Genomic DNA, 22,377 nt, shown 5'->3' with positions numbered 1-22,377 from the left:
CACATGTGCGACAAACAAACCAAAACCCAAGCCAAGCCAAGCCAAACCAAACCAAACCAAACCAAAAATTCCCCAAGTCCCAACATGTTAACAATAAGGGGAACCGTTGAGGGGCAGCGTACGAGAACCCCCAGTATTTTCTATTCAATTTTCCTGTAAACCTACCTAAAACTGCACTTGAAAAATTTAATGAAGAAACAATTGTAAAAGTTAACAATATAAGTATACAGGTAAAGAGAAAAGAAAAGTGAACTTACTTTTGGTTCACGATTAGCCATTCCCGAATATAGGTCTGAACACAGTCCCTGACATGAGGGTCCAGTTCAACCCTAATGAGGTGGAAAATGAGATAAAATCATGTTATTACTGGATAAAAACAACACAACACTCCCTTATCATAACCAAGGAGAGCAGCATGATTTCAAATCCATATCAGGTGGGAACGCCAGGGGCATTCCTACCCATTCATCAAGTGTCTGAAGTATTCCTCAGGCAATAGCATTTTTACTTTGAAGAGACAAGCATGTTGGCATTTGATGCTTTGTGGGTTTTCTTTATTATAGAGAATCACGTTAAACTATACCTATCCCTTCAGGGCATTCCAACACCAGACAGGTAGAACTAGCTGTAATCATATACGTAATAAGAAAAATAAGTATAAATACCGATTTCTCACAGGGATAATTTGGGCATATTTTTTGCTCCTGTGTAACCTTGTTAGGACATGCATGTTTCCCTTTTGGAAAGCCATGAAGAAGAACCATTGTCTTAGGCTTTGGGAAGTTGACACCGGGTTTGGTCAGTGATTATCAAATCGGGCAGTCCTTGTCATACCTGCATAAAAGTGTGCCATGGGAGATACTCTCCAAATGTTTCAGAGTCTTAAATCAGAAATAATGCCACATAGTAGCAAAGCTATTTTCTGGTTTTCCAAATTTTTTGGTATTAGAGACGGATGGGTCTAAATACTACATACTAAATATGACTGCCCAAATCCTAGCCCCATCCCTTATTAGCTACGTGGCCTCAGGCTACCTTTCTATGCCTCAGGGTCCTCATCTTAGAGTTCTACTAATAGAGGAGTGCCTCCTTCAGAAAGGATTAACTAGTCATCATGGAAGTATTTAGAAGAGTGTCTGGCACATAGTAAGACCCATGTAGGCTAGTTCATACTTCCAATCCACTTATTATGCACGAGTTACTGATGTAACCACTTTATGCATATTAATTCAGTTAACCCTCCCTTTAAAAAAAAAAATTCAGTTAATTTTCAATCAGCCCCCAAGGGCGTGGGCATACACTATGATTCTCATTTTGCAGAAGAACAAGATGAGAAGGATCTTGCTCAAAGTCACCCAGCACATGGAAAAGCAGGGACTTAAACCCAGGCCTTTCACCTGTGGAATGCAGGCTTTCATTTACCACACTATCAGAGCTCAGCATAAAGTTCTGGGTCAATGGGAATCACCTGTTGTTTACTCTGGTGAGGACGATGATGCCTTCCTGGGTTTTGATTAAAATGGCAGACTTTTTGGCAATGATTGAAATAGCAGAGCTTGTTTTAAAGTCATCAGACAGTCTGAGCTAGCAATTCTGATCACAAGGTAATATTATACTACATTACTGATGCTAAGAAAAAAAAAAACCTGCCTCTTTAATCAAAGTTCAAAAAATCCTATCTCTAAATTTAAGTATTTTAAACAGGATCTTCCAAGAGTCTGACCTCATTTGAAAATAATTAAATGAGTAACCATTAATTTCAGACAAAGAAATAATATGAAATGATTCTTTGTCAAAGGTGAAAAAAAGAGACCTTGTCTATATTAAAGGTATGCTTGAATAAATAGGCTGACAATGGGAGGAATATTTCCCACTGTGTGTTTTCTGAGGAGTGAGTATTTCTGAAACGTCTGAGCTGAGCCCATGACAAGCTCTCCTATGTGAATAAGAACTATCAAAACAGGAGAGCCAAGACTCATGATACTACCATATCACTGTCACCCAACATTCTTAAATCATGACGGATGAATATCCAAATCCAGACTAGAATATATCCCACAGTAGTGGGACAGGGGCTGTTTCATGATCTCCTACTGGGGACTTTTTTGGGGGAAGATGACAAGGTTGAAAATATCCAGGAGAGATGTGAATCTTAATTTTGTTTTTAAAATAAATGCAAGGGATCCCTGGGTGGCTCAGCGGTTTAGCGCCTGCCTTTGGCCCAGGGTGTGATGCTGGTGTTCCAGGATCGAGTCCCACATCAGGCTCCCTGCATGGAGCATGCTTCTCCCTCTGCCTGTGTCTCTGCCTCTCTCTCTGTGTCTCTCATGAATAAATATATAAAATCTAAAAACAAAAACAAACAAACAAAAACTTTAAATAAATAAATAAATAAATAAATACAAATAAAAGTTCATCCTCAACTTCTAAAGAGGCATTGCTTTTTATGCCATGGAAGTAACAAGAGTTTCATCAAGAAGTAATTCCATTGTTTGCTACCAAGAGCTAACACATAGACTAGAAACACATAGACTAACCCACCGTAGAAACTCAAGCTCTAAACAGCTATTCACATATTCACTCCACAGAGCTTTCCCGCTGTTTCCTCACTTGGCAAAATATTCTTCAGGGGAAGGAACTTTGCCCTACTGCTCTATTCATGGCAGTTCCCAGCACATAGTAGACACTCAATAAATGTGGGTTGGACTTGTTTGTGACCTGATCCAGTCTTACGTGGAAACAGTTAAAAGGTTTCTGAATCATTTCATGGGTTATTAGTGAAAAACTTGACATTTTTACAAATGGAGAAACTGAGGCCTGTGAGCTCACAGGAGTCACCTGTGGGCACTGAGCTGACACGCAGGGAGTCCAGGCTCTCGGGCCTCCATGGGCACCTCTCCTTGAGGATTCCATATCGTCCCACCTCATCCCTTTAACTGGCTTAATCCCACATGCCTCTTCAAAGCCACTGGTCAGACCATTTTAGAAACTCCCACAGGCGACAGGACCATGGGATCACCCTGCCCACCTTCACCAATCCGAGTACCTTCAGTTTCAAAAGAAGTCCAAAATTCAGGAACCCCCCCTCCTTGCCAATAACAGCCATGACGTCACACTCACGTCTACGTGTTAGGAAAACCATTTACCCTTCCTCCGGCAAGGAGGGCTGCAAGGTGCGACATTCCTTTGGCGTGAACACCACATCTAAGTCGTCCTCGGTGAAGTCTCCCAGCTCCTGGGCGAGCTCCACGTCCAGGCTGTTCAGGTGTGTCATCAGAAGCCCTTCAAAGTCTACTGGCTCCACCGGGTCATAAAACTGAGGCTGGAGAGAGAAAGAGAAGGGAGAGGAGGAGGTCCCCACAAGGTTTCCAGGGAAAGCGCCAAGGCGGCGGGCGGTCGGCGTGTCCCCGGCCCGCCCTTCCCCTCGGCCAGCCCTGGGCTCCAGGGCCCAGCCCGGGGAGCTGTGTCGGAGGGCCTGTCAACCCCAGAAGCAGCGATCCGGAAAGGGGAAGAGACAGCGCGGCAAGTCGGAACACGGTCAGGCACCCAAATCACACCCCAAGGCAGAATTTTTTCGCTGCTTAATTGCATCTTGATGAGGAATCCTGAGGAGATCCAAAATGAGATCACGAGGCTTCACTGAATTTGATCATTTCTCCTGTAAAAGCTCTCTGAGGCCCTGTTTACCCAAATACAGCGAAGCGGCGCATGGAGGCAACATTCCAGAAATCCAGGCAAACTCAGCGCTCCTTCGGTTTAAGCATTCAGGCACCAGGTTTCCTTTGGCCTGACTTACCCTATATGTTGGTTCTTGAAAGCACTTCATAGTCACAGCCCCCAGTGAGCCAGACTTGATGTCACTGACTTCCAGATGCTTCTGGACTCACCCGTGCTGGTCAGGAAGACATTTTCACTGGACTGTAGTTAAATGAGTAAACTAAGGGCAATTGGCTGAGTTTACATATGCCCTTTTATATTTTTTTTAGATTTATTTATTTATGTAAGAAAGAGAGCAGAAGAAGGGGGAGGGCAGAGGGAGAAGCAGACTCCCTGATGAGCAGGGAGTCCAATGTGGGGCTCCATCCCAGAATCCTGGGATCATGACCTGAGCTGAAGGCAGATGCTTAAAAACCAACTGAACCACCCAGATGCCCCTATACTCCCCTTTTAAAGGATTGTTTTGTTTTGCTTTTCAACTATACACAGTGGGGAAGGGGGAGAACAAATGAAATGACAGAAGTTGATGATAATTTGAAATAGAATTTTCTATGGTGGATAAAATAAAAGGTTGGCAATTAAGCAAATATTCTTTTCTTGTCTGTGAAATCCCAAAACAGGAACCGTCGCCTTTAGGAAGCAAAAGATTCAGATCGAGTGGAGTTGTAGAATAATGAGAATACCAGCAGCTCTGTGGGGCTCATTTAGGGCAGGCTATTTGGAATCAGCAGCCCAAGGAGGTACTGTTCTCTGCTCCCTCTCCCTCCCCTGACCATGGACCAATAAAACAAGCACTTCAGATTCCTGACTTGTACCGCCTCATGTGAAACAAGGCCAGACCCAAGGGAAATGCTAACAAAACCGGTTTTTCACCGCCCTGAAACCATACACCAGACTAGATGTGAGGGCTCCTGGCTGGACAGGAGCAAAGTGCCGCTGCTTATGAGGCAAAGGACACAAAATCAGAGAAGGTAGGTGTGGCTTGCCCTGCCTCCTCCCACCCTCGCCATCCCTGCTAGTGGTGGAGATGGGAGTGATGCCCTGGGGCCCAAGGACAAAGCCAAAAAGCCAAGAACCGAGTCAACATGGGCCCTCCTTCTTCTCCGAGATTCTTGAAGGTGGCTAGCTGACATAATGTCTTGTCCTTATAGGGTGCCTCTCAAAATGAAGGGATGGACCAGCCGGATACCAGCCTGTGCAGCATCCAGAGCAGGGACAGAGTTTGCAAAAGGACCTCACTGGCCTCTGCCAGAGTAAATGACAGGCACTATCTATGCAGACCTGCATAAGACCAACTAACTTCAAAGGAGAAAGTGGATTTTCCCATCTCTTACCATAACCCAGTACAGAGAGTTCAGAGTCAAGAACTGAAATAGAAAACTACATTTTTGGGGTGCCTGGGTGGCTGAGTGGTTGAGCATCTGCCTTTGACTCAGGGCGTGATCCAGAGCCCTGGGATCGAGTTCTGCATCGGGCTCCCCACAGGAAGCCTGCTTCTCCCTCTGCCTATGTCTCTGCCTCTCTCTGTGTGTCTCTCATGAATAAATAAATAGCAACTTCAAACAAAAAAAAAAAGGAAAGGAAACTGCATATTTTGCCTACCCAATCTTATTATTGACAAGTCAATACCCATTAAGCTAATAATTATTGAGCACTTACTTTGTGCCAAGAAACTGGTTAGGTCATTATATACATTATGTCATGTAATCCTCACTAGAGCCTATAAGATCCACACTCTCATTATCCTCATTTTATAGATGAGGACACTGAAGGCTAGAGATTTGATCATTTGCCCACATGAAGTAAGCCCTCTGGAATTCACACCTAGGCAGGCTCATGTTCTTAACCACAATAGTTGTGCTTTCTCTTGCAGGTATTTTAGGGAATCTGTACTTCCAGAAATAATTAAAACACAAGGCAGTGTGTTTGGAAGTGAGTGAAAACTGCAATGACCACTACCCACAAGTTCCACTCTGTGTTTCTCATGAGGCCAGTTGCTCACAGTAATAACATAAAGTAATTAATTAATCAAAGTAATAACAACTGTACATTTATTATAAAGAATATCAATTCCTCATGCCAAGGCACTTTCAATAAATACTTAAAAATTATGTTGAAACACAGCTTGAAGCATTGCGACACTAGCATGGATCTCTAGTAAGTCCAGCCAATGTATTCTACTTGTCATGACCCTGAAATCCAAAGCTACAAATGATGACAAACCTAGCTGACAGCACCACCTGTCACCTACAGGAAAAGCTGGTCCAAGGACCTGGGTGATGAGGATAGATGACTCCCTCCTCTGGCAACGATGTGCTGAGTGTCTGCTGAATGCCAGTCACTGAGCTGAGGGGGCAGGGATACAGAAGAGTACAGGTATCTCCTTTCAAGCATCTCTCCCCAGATCTCTAGTCATCCATGAGATGGTGAAGCTTGCCACACTCTCATAAGTAAATAATGCTATCTTTGAGGAGGGGAGCCATGATATAGGACACAGTATCCTCACTGTGCACTAATCGTGGGGCAATGTGTCAAGTACAATCGATACCCAAGATTGATCATAAAGTCAAACTCTCGAGGTCAGCATATATTTCAGGACTGAGTAGACTCTAAACACCAACCATATGATAGAACTATTGAGTGTGGTTCCAGCACGACAGACAAGGCTGGCATTTGGCTAGTGTCCCCTACTCTCTCTAGGCTGAATCAGAGGAAACTGTCCATTCCTAAAGTGATGTAAACTAGGCTTGCTTTTGGCAAGTGGGTGGAGACCCCAAGGACTGTTACCAGGGCCTCCGAGGAGGTTGTTCCTCTTGCAAATTCAGATAATAACTAGGAACCAAAAGAGATATCTCTTTTCTAAACTCTCTCAAGTCTTAATCTCAAGAAGAGGTTTTATTATGAGGTAATCAACACATACCCACAAACACATACACTATACTGATCTACTGATAAGCAAAGGGAAGAAATAATTATTGAAGAGAATTGCCGCGGTATTTTATTTTGTTGGGGGCTGAAGTCTGAGCACAGGGTTGAGGGGGATGGTCTAATATCCATCCTTAAGGCAGGACTGGAGCTCTCGGTAACTCAAAAGCCAAACACAAAAATTAACTATTTTGTTTTCTCTGCTGTTGAGCTGTACATATGGCCTACTAATCGGTGAAGACCCAAGACTAGATTAAATGGTATAATCCAAAGTAATTCCAAGAAGGTGCCCTTATCCCATGAATTACCACACTGCCACCATCACTTGTTAAAGTAATAGAAGAAAAAACTCCAAATAACCAAAATAGAAACAAATGAACAGAAAAAAACTTAAAAGACAACAAAAACACTTAAGACTACAAATGATCCTAAATTAGGTTTTATCTATCCTGATTGTCAAGTCACCTAGGCTGAACTATATTCCCCATATTTACTTCCTAGTATGTTTCTAGTCTGAGTGGGCTACATGATTTTTCTCTTCCTACAGTCATTTTGAAGCATACATACACCTTCTACTGACACAATCAAACACTTAGGTGCTGCTGTTGAAGGGATATTACTAATATAATTAAAGTCCCCTACCTAATCAGTTGACTTTAAGTCACGCTAAAGGAGACTCCCCTAAGTGGCCTGACTTACTCAGGTGGATGCTGTCTTAATCAGTTGAAGGACTCCAGGCTTGAACTCCTGTCTATGGAGTTCTGGCTTGCTTGGGATCTTGCCTTCCTGATTGTTCTGTGGACCTACTTAGCTGGCCACCATCAATGGGTAAGCCATTTCTCTACAATCAGCTCCTAAATATCTGTGCAAATGCATCTCTTCCTGGTTCCACTGCTCTGACCAAACCTGGACTAATCCATCTACTTCCATTCATTCAACAAATACCCCCTGAGTTCCTACGGTGGACTAGCACTAGGTGGGAGACACAGTCACTGCCCCAAAGCAACTTCCAACACTTCCTTAGTGAACACTTGCACAGTCTTCCTTTTTGGCTACTTTTTCCAGAGGCCTCATCAACAGAAGACTAGAAATTACACAAAAAGATTATAAACACCCTAAGTGCTTCAATTATTCACAGCCAGATATCCATTTTTTAATTAAGGGAGTTTGAGCTTTTCCTTGTCCCCTAACGCACATCAAAGGCTAGTTCTGCTGACATGAATTGGATGCAATTTGTTCTGAAACTGACAGTTCCTACAGCACCAGAACCATATCTGATTAAAATGAATCTATGTCACTCCTAGCACAGTGTAGTATTCAGAGAGCACACTGACTGATAGCAGATTCAAATAGCAAATCTGGATATTTCACAAATAAGGATGCTGAAGGACACCTGGTTGGCTCAGTGGTTGAGCGTCTGCCTTTGGCTCGGGTCATGATCCCAGGGTACTGGGATCGAGCCCCATATTAGGCTCCCTGCAGGGAGTCTGCTTCTCCCTCTGCCTGTGTCTCTGCCTCTCTCTGTGTGTCTCTCTCTGTGTCTCTCATGAATAAATAAAATCTTCAAAAAAAAATAAGGATGCTGAAAAACAGAGAGGTTGACTTGATCCAAATCACACAGGCAATCCCAAGGGTCCTTCGTTATATAGCATGGGGTGGGGGGTGTAGTATGCTTCACTCTGCTCTATGTGAGGCTTGGGGAGAGGAATGACATCTCCAGGTGTACTGGCCTTGTAACCTCACGTGTGGTCACCCTTATGGAATCTACTTGGCTGTTTGTGAGAAATGTCTTGTCAGTCACCCAACACCTCCTTGTTGCCATATTCAATGGTCACTGCTCAGTCCTGGTTTAGCTACAGTACTGGATACAGTTAATCACTCCCTCTTTCTTGCAACACTTCATTCAGATGGAGGGAGACCCAGTCTCTGAAAGTCCATGTACCAGGAAACCCCTCCATACAGAACAAATTGGAATGGTTGGTCATTCTACCTTTGGAACATCACTTTTTCTAGGTTTTCCTCCTACGCTGGATACAGTGCACCAGGATTCAGTCCTAAAATGTCTTTACTTCTCAATCTGCATTCACTCTCATATGAGCTCATCCACTCCCATGGCTTTAAATACCATTTTTAAAAATTACAAATGTATATCTTTACCCCGAAATCCAGGTTGACTTTTCCAAGTACACCCAAACATCACCATCTGGTGCTCTAATAGGACTCTCAGACCCAACAAATTCAAAACGAATTCTTACTTTTCCTGCCAATCTTTCTCTCCATATCCCCTAAGTCTTGGCATCTCGGGAGTGGCAATTCCATTCTGCCAGCTGCCCAGGGCAAAAACTTCAGAGTTAATGTTGCTTTCCCTCTTTCTCTTATGCCTTACATATTGTTCATCGGAAAATCTTACCCACTTTACTTCTGAAATATATTCAGCATCCAACCTTCTCACCTTCTCTACTGGCATCACTCTATACCTGAAGACACATTTGTAACTCTATTCCAGAGTTATTGTGACAACTTTGTAATGCCCTCCCCACCCCAGTCTACTCTCCACATAGCAACCAGAGTGATCCTTATAAAAATAACTCTGTAAGCCACCTTTATAAAAAAGTCAGATCATGCCTGGCTTCTGGCTCAATGCTTCCTGAGACTTCCCATCTTAATCAGAGTAAGAGCCAAAGTTCTTCTGTGGTCTCTGAGGCCTAGGACCCAGCCGTGCTTTCCTTTGATCATCTCCTCTGCAACTGCACCCTCTGCTCAGCTCATACTCCACTTCCTTGCTGTCGCTGGAGCATACCACATACTCTTATCTTGGGGACTTTGCACTTGCTGCTCCTTCCTCCTAGAATACTCTTCCTTCAGATACCTGTCAAGTTCATGCAGAATTCTTCCCCAAGTGTCTCCTTTCCAATAGACACCCAAATAGCTCATCTTCTATGTCACCCTCTATCCTCTTTTTCTCCTCTATTCTTCAAGGTGCTTAATTCCCCTTGATACAGTCTACATTCACTTATTTGTCTATGTCTCCCCTTATAGATGTAGGTTCCATGAGGCTAGACCCTTTGTTGTATTCATTATCATATCCTCACCTCTTAAAGCAATGCCTGGCACAGAGTGAAGCCCAATACATATTTCTGGAAAGATGAAAGAAAGGAAGGATGGAAGGAAGGAGGGAATACTCAAGACAATCCTCTCAGCCCTCTACTATATTTAAGTAAACAGAACTGAAGACAGTAAGGTTCTGCTTCAGTGATTTAAAAGTAATTCATGGCTTAGATTAAACGATGCTTCCCTGCTTCTACCAATGGCAATCTTCTACTGGTACCAATGAGTAGAAGATGTTGACATGCCATTATGGGCATCAATCTATTTTTACCAAGATACTCTAATTTCCCTGCTTTTCAATGGTAGTAATGAAACTCCTGCTCTGCACACAGGCTGCCACCCTGTCATTTTATGTTCCACTGTGAATCTGCATGAAAACTATATTGAGATCTTCATTTCCATCATATCCCCTCAAGGGAAATCAATAAAACCGAAGGACAGCCCAACTCCTTGAAAGATGAAGCACAAAAGATGAACAGCATCAGAAAAATTTTAAAGAACCATATTGATCAAGTTATCTAACATTTAGGTCATCCTTGGTAGTAAAATAAAAAGGCTGCTTTATTGCACAGAAGCTTAAACATATTATTAAAAAAACACCTTCTAAGGCATGAGACTTTTTATTTTTTACATAAATGTTACACACAAACATGTCATGTAACCATGGTGTTTAGGATGTGGCCTTTTACAACCTTTGCTTCAGCAAGAACTGTTACATTCCAGCTGATCCATTCCATTCCACTTCAAAACTTTTCTATTCTCATTTTTAAAAACAGAATTTTTCCCTCTATGAAAATGTAGGTTAAGGTTATTAACCACATATGGTGTCTCAAATTCTCCTTTCTACCCTAGGATAGAAATCCCAACCTTTTCTTCTCTTGTATTTCACTCTCCCTTCAACTTTGAATAATCAGAAAATAGTTTTAGTATTTTACTCTTTCATTTTAATGAAGACATCAAATATACAGTCATTTGCCTGTTTAGATGGTTGGCATTAGAGGGTGTCTGATCAACCTGTCCATGTGGCTGTGACAATGGAGGATGCCAAAGCCAATGGGCAATGCTACAAACAGGTTAGTCTACACACAAGGCCATGCTCTTTGGCGCTTGTCACAAAAGACTCTGACAGGAGTGTCAAAGAGACCCAGAGCAAGTCTACCATCATATCACCAGGTCTAAAAAAGCCAACTCAAAATGGTCAGTCCTCTTCATATTCAAGAATGCAACACCTAAAATTATTTTACCTCTTTGAAAACATACATACATCACAGCTAACATTTACAAGTAGAGTTAAAAAACAAAAATCCAATAAAACCACACACACACACCCCAAACACACCCTTCCTCTCATTTGATTGATCAGATTTACAACAGAAGCCACTATATTTACATAAGGATATATCCATAGGGTTAACAAGTGGTCCTTGCCTACCACATTTTCTGAAATTCAGAGCAACCAAGACAATAAAAGAAACTACCTTTTTTCATGTTTTTTCTCTCTATTTGGAATACTTCTACCTTAGTAGGGTCTCTAAACAATCCTCAATCTGGATCACATGCTAGAATCCCAGGGAACTATAACACACTGATACCTAGGCTCCAACCCTTAGAGATTCTGATTTAATTGTTCTCTGGTTAGCCTAGCCACAGATATTTCTAAAGGTCCTGGATGATTCTAATGTGCAGCCAGGGCTAAGAACCGTCCTTTAAGTCTTCTCAGCCTCCCCCCAGAAAGCTTTTACCACCTCTTGAACACCAACCATGCTTAAAGATGATATAGATCCACTGTATCATCTGTCCCCTCAAGTAGACCACAAGGCCTTTCATTGCTGAAACCACTCTGGCCACCCTTTAATCTCCCACAGTGTCTCCAGTACATGGACAACAGTGCCAAACATGTGGACTGTGCCACTTGCCACTGATTACACAACATCTATGATACCATTCTATTAAACCCTAGTGAGGGGAGCACTGTTACACCAACATTGCAAATGAAAAAGCTGAAGCCTTCACAGAGGTTAACTTGCTCCAGGTTATATACCTAATCAGTGGCAGTAATGCTTCACCCCAGATCCTTCTGATGAGTTTTTGTAGAAAAAAATATGTAAAAAAAATATGTGATTATTTTTAATGATTTATTATAAACGAAAAGTAAATTTTATGATACAGTGCAACTTTTTGCAACACAAAAATTCTATTCATATACACAAATTCATGAAGCAGGCATGTTAACTTCAAGCAAAATGAGGTCCACTTAGGCTTGTGGTCAACTTCTTACCTCTTGCAAAACAGCAAACATAATTGATTATTTTGTTTTGTTTTGTTTTTTTAGATTTTTATTTATTTATTTGAGAGAGAGGGAGAGAGTGCACGTGTGAGTAGGGGGAGGGGCAAAGGGAGAGAATCTTAAACAGACCCAGAGCTGAGCCTGGAACTCAATGAGGGACTCAATCTCACAACCCTGAGATCATTCCCTAAACCAAAACCAAAAGTCAGGTGCTCAACCAACTGAGCCACCCAAGCGCCCTACTGATGGGATTTTAAATAACTTGGCACCATTAAATACTTGTAAAAATTAAACAGCCATTTGTATCAGCATGTGGGGTTGTTGCAATGGATAGCGTATAAAGACAGCGTATAAAGGTAAGGGAAACAAAGGTCAAAATGCACTTGGTCTTACTTTTCAATTGTCCAAAATAATACAATGAACAGCCTAGAGCTTTAAGCATTTAAGAGCTTAGAGCATTTAAGAGAAGTTGTGTTTTTTTGTTGTTGTTTTTTTTTAAAGCTACTTTAGCTTGAAGATCTTTAGATGATAAGCTACTTCTCTGCCTTGGCAGGAATGAATCTTGCTGAAATGTCCCATTATCTTCCTATGAAATGAACTTCTTTTTTTTTTTTTTTTTAAGGTAAAGGGGAATCACCATTAAGTTGATGATGTCTGTTGGAGGAACCTTTATTCAGGTTGATGACTCAGAGGAAAGAACAGCTACTTCACTGTGACATTACCGCCCAGTACCAAGTAAACGTTAGCGTGGTTTCCTAGGCAGGCTGTGTGTTTTCAAAGGGGGAATTAAAATCAGGCATCCTGGCTCCCTCACGCCTCCCTCATGCCTCCTGTTCCTCATGCAGTTAACAAGAAGGAACAGGGGCAGCAGGATGTGCTGAAATTGGACTCGGGATCTGGGAAGAGAGATTCAGGAGCTAACCCAGAATACTAAGAGTCATATATTTTAAAGGCTATTCATTGGCAAATAGAACCAGGAATAAATTATGACACGTAGGAACACATGATTCTTTAAGAGCTAAACGCAGTTGCTTATTTTTGCTACTTCTCTGATACCTTCTGTTACAAGATGGGTAGTTAAGCCCCATGTTAACTTGACTACCTAGCAAATGAAGAAATGCATCAAAATGATCACTTTTGTGAAAACCTACCGATGAGGTGGCAAAACAGCCAAAAGAACAGCTGTAGATAGTAAGCAATTTTTTTTTCTTTGTGACTTTAAAAAATTTACAGCTGCAGCATAAAAGTCAAAGCTGGTGTGTAGAGAAGGGTTAAAGTTTGCTCGCTAAACTTCCTTAAAGCCTCTTAATTAAATGATGTCCACACTGTTTCTCAAGACAGCAACTGCAGGAAGCTACAGTCTTAATTTACCAACAAGCAAGACACCAAACCCCACTTCCTTAACTTTTTTGAAATATGAATATATATCTGCTCACTTTTTAATTGAATTTTGCATCGTTTGGAATACAATTTGAGTCAGGAATTTTTTTTTAAGTTTTTTCCCCCCTTGGTTTTCAATGAAATATAGATCAGCACCAAATTAAACAAAAAAAACATAGCTAATATCTCTTAGTCTAAAGGTTATCTAGTGTATCTGAAAGCACAGATATTAGGCATTTAATGTGCTTTTATATATAATCTGCAATTTTGAGACAGTAAAAGTACAAACAAAAAGGGCAGTCTAGCAAGCCACTGAAGTCATAAATGGGTTTTATTTTGTTTTGTTTAAGAAATGTCATTACCTTGTGCAGTAAAAGGTGCTACACATTTTTTACTACTACTATTTTATCAATGACCCAACACACAAAATTATCCTACTGAAACAACCACACATCACTCCAGTAAACATACCTTGAAAAGATACACAGTTACGCGGCGTGTAAATTGTTACAGGAGGCAAGATGGCGGCAACAGGAAGCCAAGTGGAAGGTTACCAAACTTCGAAGAGCAGAAGTGGTTTTGAAGTAATAAGTGAGAAATGAAAAAAAAAAAATAACCTAACCTCCCCAAGATAACCACTAGAACAAGCAAGAAAGCACCGCTGTGCTTTGTGTGAGGAAGTGAGTACAGCAAGGGCTGCAGGCTCCACAAAGGAAGTGAATACTCACTTCTGGTTTTACAAATCATCTCATTTAAGTCAGGTTTATTCCACCTGACATATGTCTGGCATTCAGTCCTCAAATACTATAACACATAATGTGCACCCAATGGCCGGTGTTAATATAAAAATATAAACTATGTTCCACTTCAAAGGGGAGTGTGTTTCAAAAATGAAGGTCTGCCCTGTGATTCCAATTATATGAAGTCCAGGTAAGGCAAAATTGTGACAGAAGTGGAGCAGTGATTGCCTTGGATTGTAGGCTGGATGAAGAGATTGTTCCATACCTTGATTGAGCGGAAGTTAAATGACTAGAAATTGGCCAAATTCACCAAACTGTACATGTAAAATGAGTGAATTTATTGTATCTGAATTATACTTCCAAGAAAACAATTTTTTAAAAATGAAGGTTTCTAACTTGGCTTTTCAGATTGGGGATATATTTTTCCCAGTAAAAGCCTATTACAAACGATAGTAAGGTTCCAGGCCACTCTCCCTCCCCCAAAATATGAATCCTAATTTGGGTAAAATCAAGTAGCCTGTTTGCCCACTAAAGCCTGAGACTTTAGAACCACAGCCCTGGAGGGGGCCACACTTCATTCTAAGATCACATTGAAGGAGGAAGAGAAGAAATAGTCTGGTGTCACAGGCAGGCATGGCATTAGGAAGTGGTGGTTGGAGGTGTAAGGTGGCAGTGGAAAAGCTAAGGAAAATTGGGAAGCAAAAGCGTATGCTGTGCATTTCTGCCCTTGACCATTCTCTAAGCAGACCTGTAACTCATACTTACTAGTTGAAGAGAGGGGAAGCCAGAGGTACTTATGCTCTGTCGATGGTACTGGCCAAGGTTTGGCGGGAGAGTGAACTGTTTCCTTATTTCCGCTGAAGAATACCTTGGGTAAAACACAAACATCTAAATGAAGTGGTTATTTTTAACAAATCATCACAATTATAGATACAATCTTTGGTATCATGTTATAAAACTCATGCCCTGGCTGGGTAATTGGCAGAACAAATATGTCCTCCGTGGCCTATGAATGAACATTGTAGCTTTTGTCTGATAGTATATACTCTTGAAAAGCTCGTAAAGGCCCAGACACCTACAACCAACCATGCCTGCTGGAAGGGTAAATGTATGACGCAGAGGAAGAGTTTGAGGCCCAAGGAAAGAGTCAGGGCACTTGGATCCTTCTTCCCAAGCCATTCAGAGACATTGTTTCTGCATGAGGAGATCTGTTCTTTGATCCAGATATCCTCCATGCTGCCATTTTGATCCAGCCATTCTCATTTTAAGCAGTTGAACTCTTCTGGCCAGCTGCCCGCTATGATAAAACACTCTAGAGAACTATTCTATGAACACTTCCACCTCCTTGCAGGCACCTTAGATGCTACTTAAAATTCCAAGGACTGTACTTTTTCCAAACTGCTCCCGATAGAGTGAGCCTTCGAGTCATCCGTATCACAGAGCCATTGTCCCCTCAGCCAACATCATTGGTAGCTGGAAACCAGTTACGTGAAAGTTGTTCTCCATTGTCTACTCACACCTACTGTCATGAGCTGTTGAACAGGGAAACCCTGGCTTACAAGCAGATTGACTTTGAGGTACTCATGTGTTAGTCATTTGTTTGAAGCTCAGAATACATTTTCTCATGTCACATTTCTCTTTTGATCTCATTTGTTGGTGGGAAGATTCTTAGGCTAATTCACAAAAATGTATTTAAAGCACAGTGAGACCGCTATATAGTATAACTAGACACTAACAGACATTTATTGAAGATCAAATGAGATAATATATTTGAAACATGCTGTGCATCCAACAAAGGGCTATATAAATTTTTAATTATAATTTTAAAGTATAATATTTGAGTATTATAAATAAAGCTCATTATATTTTCTCCATTATAATGTGTACTAAGGCATAATTATTCATTACCTTCATGATAAGGTTTCTGACATGGTCTGCTTGGCTCCCAAATGTGGCAATGTGGCACTTCTAGAGAAGCAGAAAGTCTGCTCAGGTCCTCCCAATCTGAGAGCACCCTAATGTTCTTCCAAGAGTCATACACTCATGCTGTACATTGTCTAGGCATAATTACAAAGTAAAGGGGGCGGGCACATAACCCAACACAGGACAATGATCTCTCCTTCCCATGATTCTGAATGATGAATGGATAAAAGGATGGAAGAAAATGGCTGGAGCACATTTATGCCAGGGATACTGCCCCTACATGACAATGCAGTGGAGTGTGAAACACCCCAGGAAGTGAAAGCAGGCCATACTACCTGTATTCCTGAATTTCCTGAGATATTGTCCTTGTTTAATTTTTTTAAGTCTAAGAACATACCAGGATAAGAAGTATTCTATTATCCACTGGGGAAATGCAACTGCATGAGCTGCCACTGCACAATGACTAGGATGGCTATAGCAGAAAGGATGGGCAATAACAGGTATTGGTGAGGATAGAGAAACTGGAGCATCACGCATTATTAGCCAGAATGTAAAATTGTGCAAGCGCTTTGAAAAATAGTCTAGTGGGATCCCTGGGTGGCGCAGTGGTTTAGCGCCTGCCTTTGACCCAGGGCGCGATCCTGGAGACCTGGGATCGAATCCCATGTCGGGCTCCCGGTGCATGGAGCCTGCTTCTCCCTCTGCCTCTGTCTCTGCCTCTCTCTCTCTCTCTCTCTCTGTGATGTTATTATCATAAATAAATTTAAAAAAAATTAAAGAAAAAAGAAAAAAAATGAAAAATAGTCTGGTAATTCCTCAAAAAGTTAAACATGGTGTTCCCATATATATCCCAGCAATTCCACTCCTAGGTGTATATCTGAGAGAGATGAAAACATACCTTCATATAAAAATTTATACATGAATGTTTATAGCAGCATTATTCATAATAGAAAAGTGGAAACAACCCAAATGTCTATCAACTGCTGCATGGATAAGCAAAATGTGGCCCATCATGCAATGGAATATTATTGAGCAATAAAAAAGAAGTAATGCTATAAATGACAACATGGATGCACCTCAAAAACATCATGTGAATTGAAAGGAGTTAAACCCAAAGACCACATATTTTATTAGTCCTTATATGAAATTTCCAGAATAAGAAAATTTATAGAGACAGAATGTAGATGAGTAGTTGCCTAGCACTGGGCCTTGGAGGCAAATGAGGAGTGACTGCTAATGGGAGGAGGGTTTTTTTTTGGGGGGGGTGATGAAAATGTTTTAAAATTGATTGTGATGATGGAAGCACAATTCTATGAATATATTAAGAATTAGCGACCTGCACATGTTAAAAATGGGTTAACTGTGTGGTATGTGAATTATTTCTAAATAAAGCTGATATAGATACAGATATAAATACAGATGTGTATAAGTATCCTAAAGACACAAGAGTGAAGGCAAAAATTACTTAATTTAATGGAACAGCCAGGAATGGAGAAAAAGTTTCAGAATTTGCTTTCAAGTACTCAATAGGCTGATTTTCATTACAAGTTGAACAATCATCAATTTTTAAAAACCAACAGATTAGACCACTGTCCATATCCAAAGGCCCATCTTGCATGAACACACTGTATCTTGTGTTTGGCACCAAAGGAACCCAACACAGCATGGTCATCACTTATCTGCTTACTTAGGGAGATGACCATAGACATGGAGGGAAAAGACAACCAAGCAAAGATCCTTCGCTATGACCTGGATGCCTTCTGACAGATATGACTCACTGCTCCTGAGACTTCTGCCCTCAGGTCTTCTCCACATGATTTAGTCTCCTGGTCATTCTGAAGCTCTTCCTGCCATAGACCAGAGGCATCTACCTGAAATGGGAATACCTAAAAAGGTTCAAGAAAGGAGTGGTATAGTAAGAGAGTCAAAGAAAGGAAGCAGGGACAGATGCTTGCTTTCATTTTGAAGCAAAATCTGTTGTCCTGTGCCAAAACCCCAATATTTTTTTCAGCATGCAATCAGAATGTTCCTGCTCTTCAATCTTTCCTTAAATGGGGTCAGGCGGGATTTCTGTTGCAATTCTCCACATCAGTTTCCTAATTCGGAGCCATACAACTGATCCTCTTCCCTGACAGTCGAGCCTGATCCTATTTCCTATGCCTACAGGATCACTTCTATGGAATGCAATTAAACACATCCTTTCAAAACCGTCAAATATGGAGATGGATTCTTTGTCCCTAAAACGAAAATAGCGAACTGTCCCATAAGGAAAAGAACTTATATTGTTTAAAGAAAGTCAAAATTAAGTCTCTCTGGAGATGTCCTACACACATATTAAACCAGCAAAAATAAGCTAGAATGACAAAATCACATGTTGGTCAAACCGTGAGAAAATCGGCATGCCCCACACCCCGGTGGGACCCCACAGGGTGGTATATTGGTTCAGTGCCTCTGGAAAGCAACACTGTAATACACAACAAGAACTATAAAACTATCATTACTTTGTAATGTAATCATTTAGCTTTGGAGAATATGCCCTATGGGATTCATACAAACATATAATTTGAGCAGAAATGAGTATAAGAACTCTGTGTATGGTGGTGAATAATTGAAAATAACCATAGCACTTAATGTGAGGGAGAGCCCCCAGTAAATAACAGCAAATAGGTGAAATAGGATTTTCCCACTTAAAATAAATATATGAATTAGGTTCACCCATGGAAAGGTACATACCAAAAAGTTACAAGTGAAAAGTAATGTAAGGAGCTGAATAGAAATGACTAACAGTATATGTGTAAATACACCACAAGGATCAGAAATCCTCTCAGTAGTTATATAAAGTAGCTTAATAACTACCTCATTCAGCTCTTTCTGATGTAAAGTTGCCTAAGTTCATCATTCAAAAAAAAAGTGTATACATATAAAGTAGCACGCAGGCACAGGTGCACTTCTTGAGAATAATTTAAATTCTGTGAATTTCAGCTATTAAGTTAGTGATAGGGAACTTCATTCTCAAGAGCACCTAGCACCCCAGAGTCAAAATCAACCCTCTCCATCTCTACATTGACCATAGTGAAGGGGAAAGCCTGTCTACACAGATGGGAGAATTCAGCCCAGGGAAGGGGTCATACAGACTTGGTGTCCACACAGGTAGTGATTGCATATGGCTCTTATTTCCTCTGTATTTGAGTCTCAGACCAAATTCAACATGTCTAAGATAACTTTCATGATGCTAGATTTATATTATGATGATATTTCCTTGATGAGCTAAGCCACTCTTCTAGTAACTCAAAATGTTTTAAAATATTTTTTTTAAGATTTTACTTATTTATTCATGAGAGACAGACAGACAGAGAGAGAGAGAGAGAAAGGCAGAGACATAGGTAGAGAGAGAAGCAGGCTCCCTGTGGGGAGCCTGATGCGGGACTGGATCCCAGGACCCCGGGATCACTACGTGAGCCAAAAAGGCAGACATCCAATCACTGAGCCACTCAATTGCCCCTAAAATATTATTTTCTTTATTTCTACAAATCAAACTGGGAGGGAGCCCTGGGATTTGTTTAAAGCATTGGTACTTGGGATGCCTGGGTGGCTCGGCAGTTGGGTGTTTGCCTTTGGCTCAGGTCATGATCCCAGGACCGGGATCGAGTCCTGCATCGGGCTCCTGGTTGGAGTCTGCTTCTCTGTCTGCCTGCCTCTCTCTCTCTCTCTCTCTCTCTTTCTCCATCTCTCATGAATGAATGAATAGATCTTAAAAAATAAAGTGTTGGTACTCCTACTCAGGAGTCAGAATACAAGGGGATAGGTAGCAAAGCTCTTTTTTTATTCAGATGGACAGATAATTGTGATACAGTTTGGACTAAGTACCAGTGGAACTAATGATGCAGCTTATGCTGCTAATAAGTGTGGCCTATGGATCATATACATCAAATTATCAACTGCTTAATAAAATCTAGATTCCTAGACCCTACCCCCATCCTGAAACAGCATCTCTTATGACATGGCCTGGAAAACTGCATGTTTAGCCAGAAACTCCAGGGGATTTTTATGTCAGTAAAGATTTGCTAATAGTGCAAGACTATGAGAGAGTATTAGTTCATTCATTCATTTATAAAACATCAAGGGCACAGAAGTGCCAGACTCTCTGGCAAGTGCTAGAGATTAAAGTCCAAGGCAATATTGTTGCCCCTTCTGGAGGCAAAGGCCAGTGGGTGAGGGAGAGGAAGACAGATGGATAATGGAATAAATGATTTTAATACAACATGATAAATATTATAATAAAAAATGTGATCATGCCTTGTGAGCAAAGAGGAGGGAGTTGGTAATTGAGCTTAGGAATGCTTAGGAGGCTTCTGAAACAAAAGGACTGTTGAACCAGGGTGCCTGGGTGGCTAAGTTGGTTAAACATCCAACTTCTGATTTCGGCCCAGGTCATGATCTCAGGGTCATGAGATTGAGCCCCGTATTGGGCTCTGCACTGCGCATGGAGCCTGCTTAAAATTCCCTCTGTCCCTCTCTCTCTTTCTCTCTCTCTCTCTCTCTCTCTCTCTCCCCCCACCTCTGCCCCTCCCCTCCTATAAAAGAGGACTTTCTAACCACACTTTGGGAAAAAAAGAAAAAAAAGAAGAAGACGGAACAGACCTGATGGAAAACAGCATTTTTTTTTTTTGATTTTTTTTTTGGAAAACAGCATTTTGTTTGTTTGATTTCACCATCTCATGACATCTAAACATTAGGTTTCTGTGCTCCTACTTAACTATCAGGCTGCCCCATTTCTTTACAATAAATGTAGCCATTTGCCAGCTGTTTGAGTTCAAGTATATTAGTTAACCAGGCTGAGTCTTAGTTTCATTACGTGTGAAATGAAAGGGCTGGACTATCTGATTCCTTGGATACCTTTCCAGCTGGAACTGGCAAAGATGCTCAAGAATCTCCAAGTGGAACTGTTAGCACCATGATCTACACCAGCAGCTGTGCCAGGAAACTACATAGCCCCAGAAGGCTTCTTTCTGGCTTTCATCCCTAAAAGAAAATTCTTTCACTATATGCTGGATGGCCAGCAGCCAAAATGGTTGGAAGAATTTTAAAACTGATTCAAGAAAAAACCATGTTAATAAGTATTTAAAAGGGCTTAGGGCTTTCCTGAATGTGACACGTTTTAAACAATCGTGAAATCGTTCACTATTGGTGGGATAAAGAAAAGCAAACATGTAATGTACTCTTAGTAACTAACAACTGACTTAGTAACTAACAGACCACTCAACAAATATGAGTGTAAAGTACGTGGCTAGTAATAAATACTAATTATAGACATTCATGGATGGCACATACACATATATGGCCATAGGCACATGGTGTAATCAAACCTTGCAAAATAACAATTGTTCAGGACCAGAAATGATTTGCACCAAGTAAGCAATGAGTGTTATTCCCCAAACTTCCTGAAGTATAAGGTTAGGGCAGTGCAGTATAACAGCAATAATAAAGATTTTTAAATTTACTGTATTTAGAAAAACCATCTCTGAATGATGTAAATAAGCCAGGGTTGGATCACAGTGCATGGCAAGGATAAAGTCTGGAAACACAGCTGGCTCAAGAGTGAGTAGTTCCTGGAGTTGACCACATTAAAACGATCTAAGGTGGAGCGCCTGGGTAGATCAGTTGACTTGGCCTCTGACTCCTGGTTTCATCTCAGGTCATGATCTCGGGGTCATGGGATCAAGCCCCATGTTGGGTTCCATGCTCCGCTGGCCTTGGAGTCTGCTAGTCCTTCTCCCTCTTCTCCTCTCTGCTTTCTCTCTCTCTCTCTCTCTCAGATAAATAAATAAAATCTTAAAAAAAAAAAAAAAAAGAATCTAAGGCTTTTCCTGAGATGTATCCTCAGATACTTTTAGTAAAGTGCACCTTTATATTTTTAGTTTTTGTTTGTTTTTTGGGGTTTTTTTGAGTAATCTCTATACCCAGTGTGGGGCTGGAAGTCATGAATGACCACAAGATCAAGAGATGCATGCTCTGGTGACATGAACATGATAGAAGCACCTGGGTGGCTCAGTGGCTGAGTGTCTGCCTTCAGCTCAGGTCATGATCCCAGGTCCTGGGATTGAGTCCCGCATCAGGCTCTCTGTAGGTAGCCTGCTTCTCCCTCTGCCTATGTCTGTGCCTCTCATGAATAAATAAATTATCTTTTAAAAAGAGCACTTTTAAATTTAAAAGACTGTAAAGGGATCCCTGGGTGGCGCAGCGGTTTAGCGCCTGCCTTTGGCCCAGGGCGCGATCCTGGAGACCCGGGATCGAATC

The 22,377-nt window shown here is 41.2% G+C and overlaps 1 protein-coding gene across 3 annotated transcripts in view; it reads right to left on the bottom strand.

Annotated features, from left to right (window-relative positions):
- DOCK8 (dedicator of cytokinesis 8) overlaps positions 1–22,377 on the bottom strand; it is a 229,918-nt gene that overhangs the window by 164,749 nt on the left and 42,792 nt on the right. For 2 of the 3 annotated variants that reach the window (XM_077908265.1, XM_077908274.1), the window contains exons 2-4: positions 14,923–15,025; positions 3,147–3,322; positions 258–329 (exon numbers count right to left, since the gene is read on the bottom strand). In XM_077908265.1, coding sequence (XP_077764391.1) covers positions 258–329; positions 3,147–3,322; positions 14,923–15,025 — 351 coding nt within the window. Of the gene's footprint in view, positions 1–257; positions 330–3,146; positions 3,323–13,888; positions 14,047–14,922; positions 15,026–22,377 lie in introns of those variants that run through there. The other variant, XM_077908284.1, reaches the window with a different exon arrangement.

This window comes from Canis aureus, chromosome 1 (genome assembly GCF_053574225.1).
Source record: "Canis aureus isolate CA01 chromosome 1, VMU_Caureus_v.1.0, whole genome shotgun sequence".
NCBI classification, from domain to species: Eukaryota; Metazoa; Chordata; class Mammalia; order Carnivora; family Canidae; genus Canis; species Canis aureus.
Note: the sequence above shows the minus strand (reverse complement) of the source record. Positions and strands in the feature narration are given on the sequence as shown.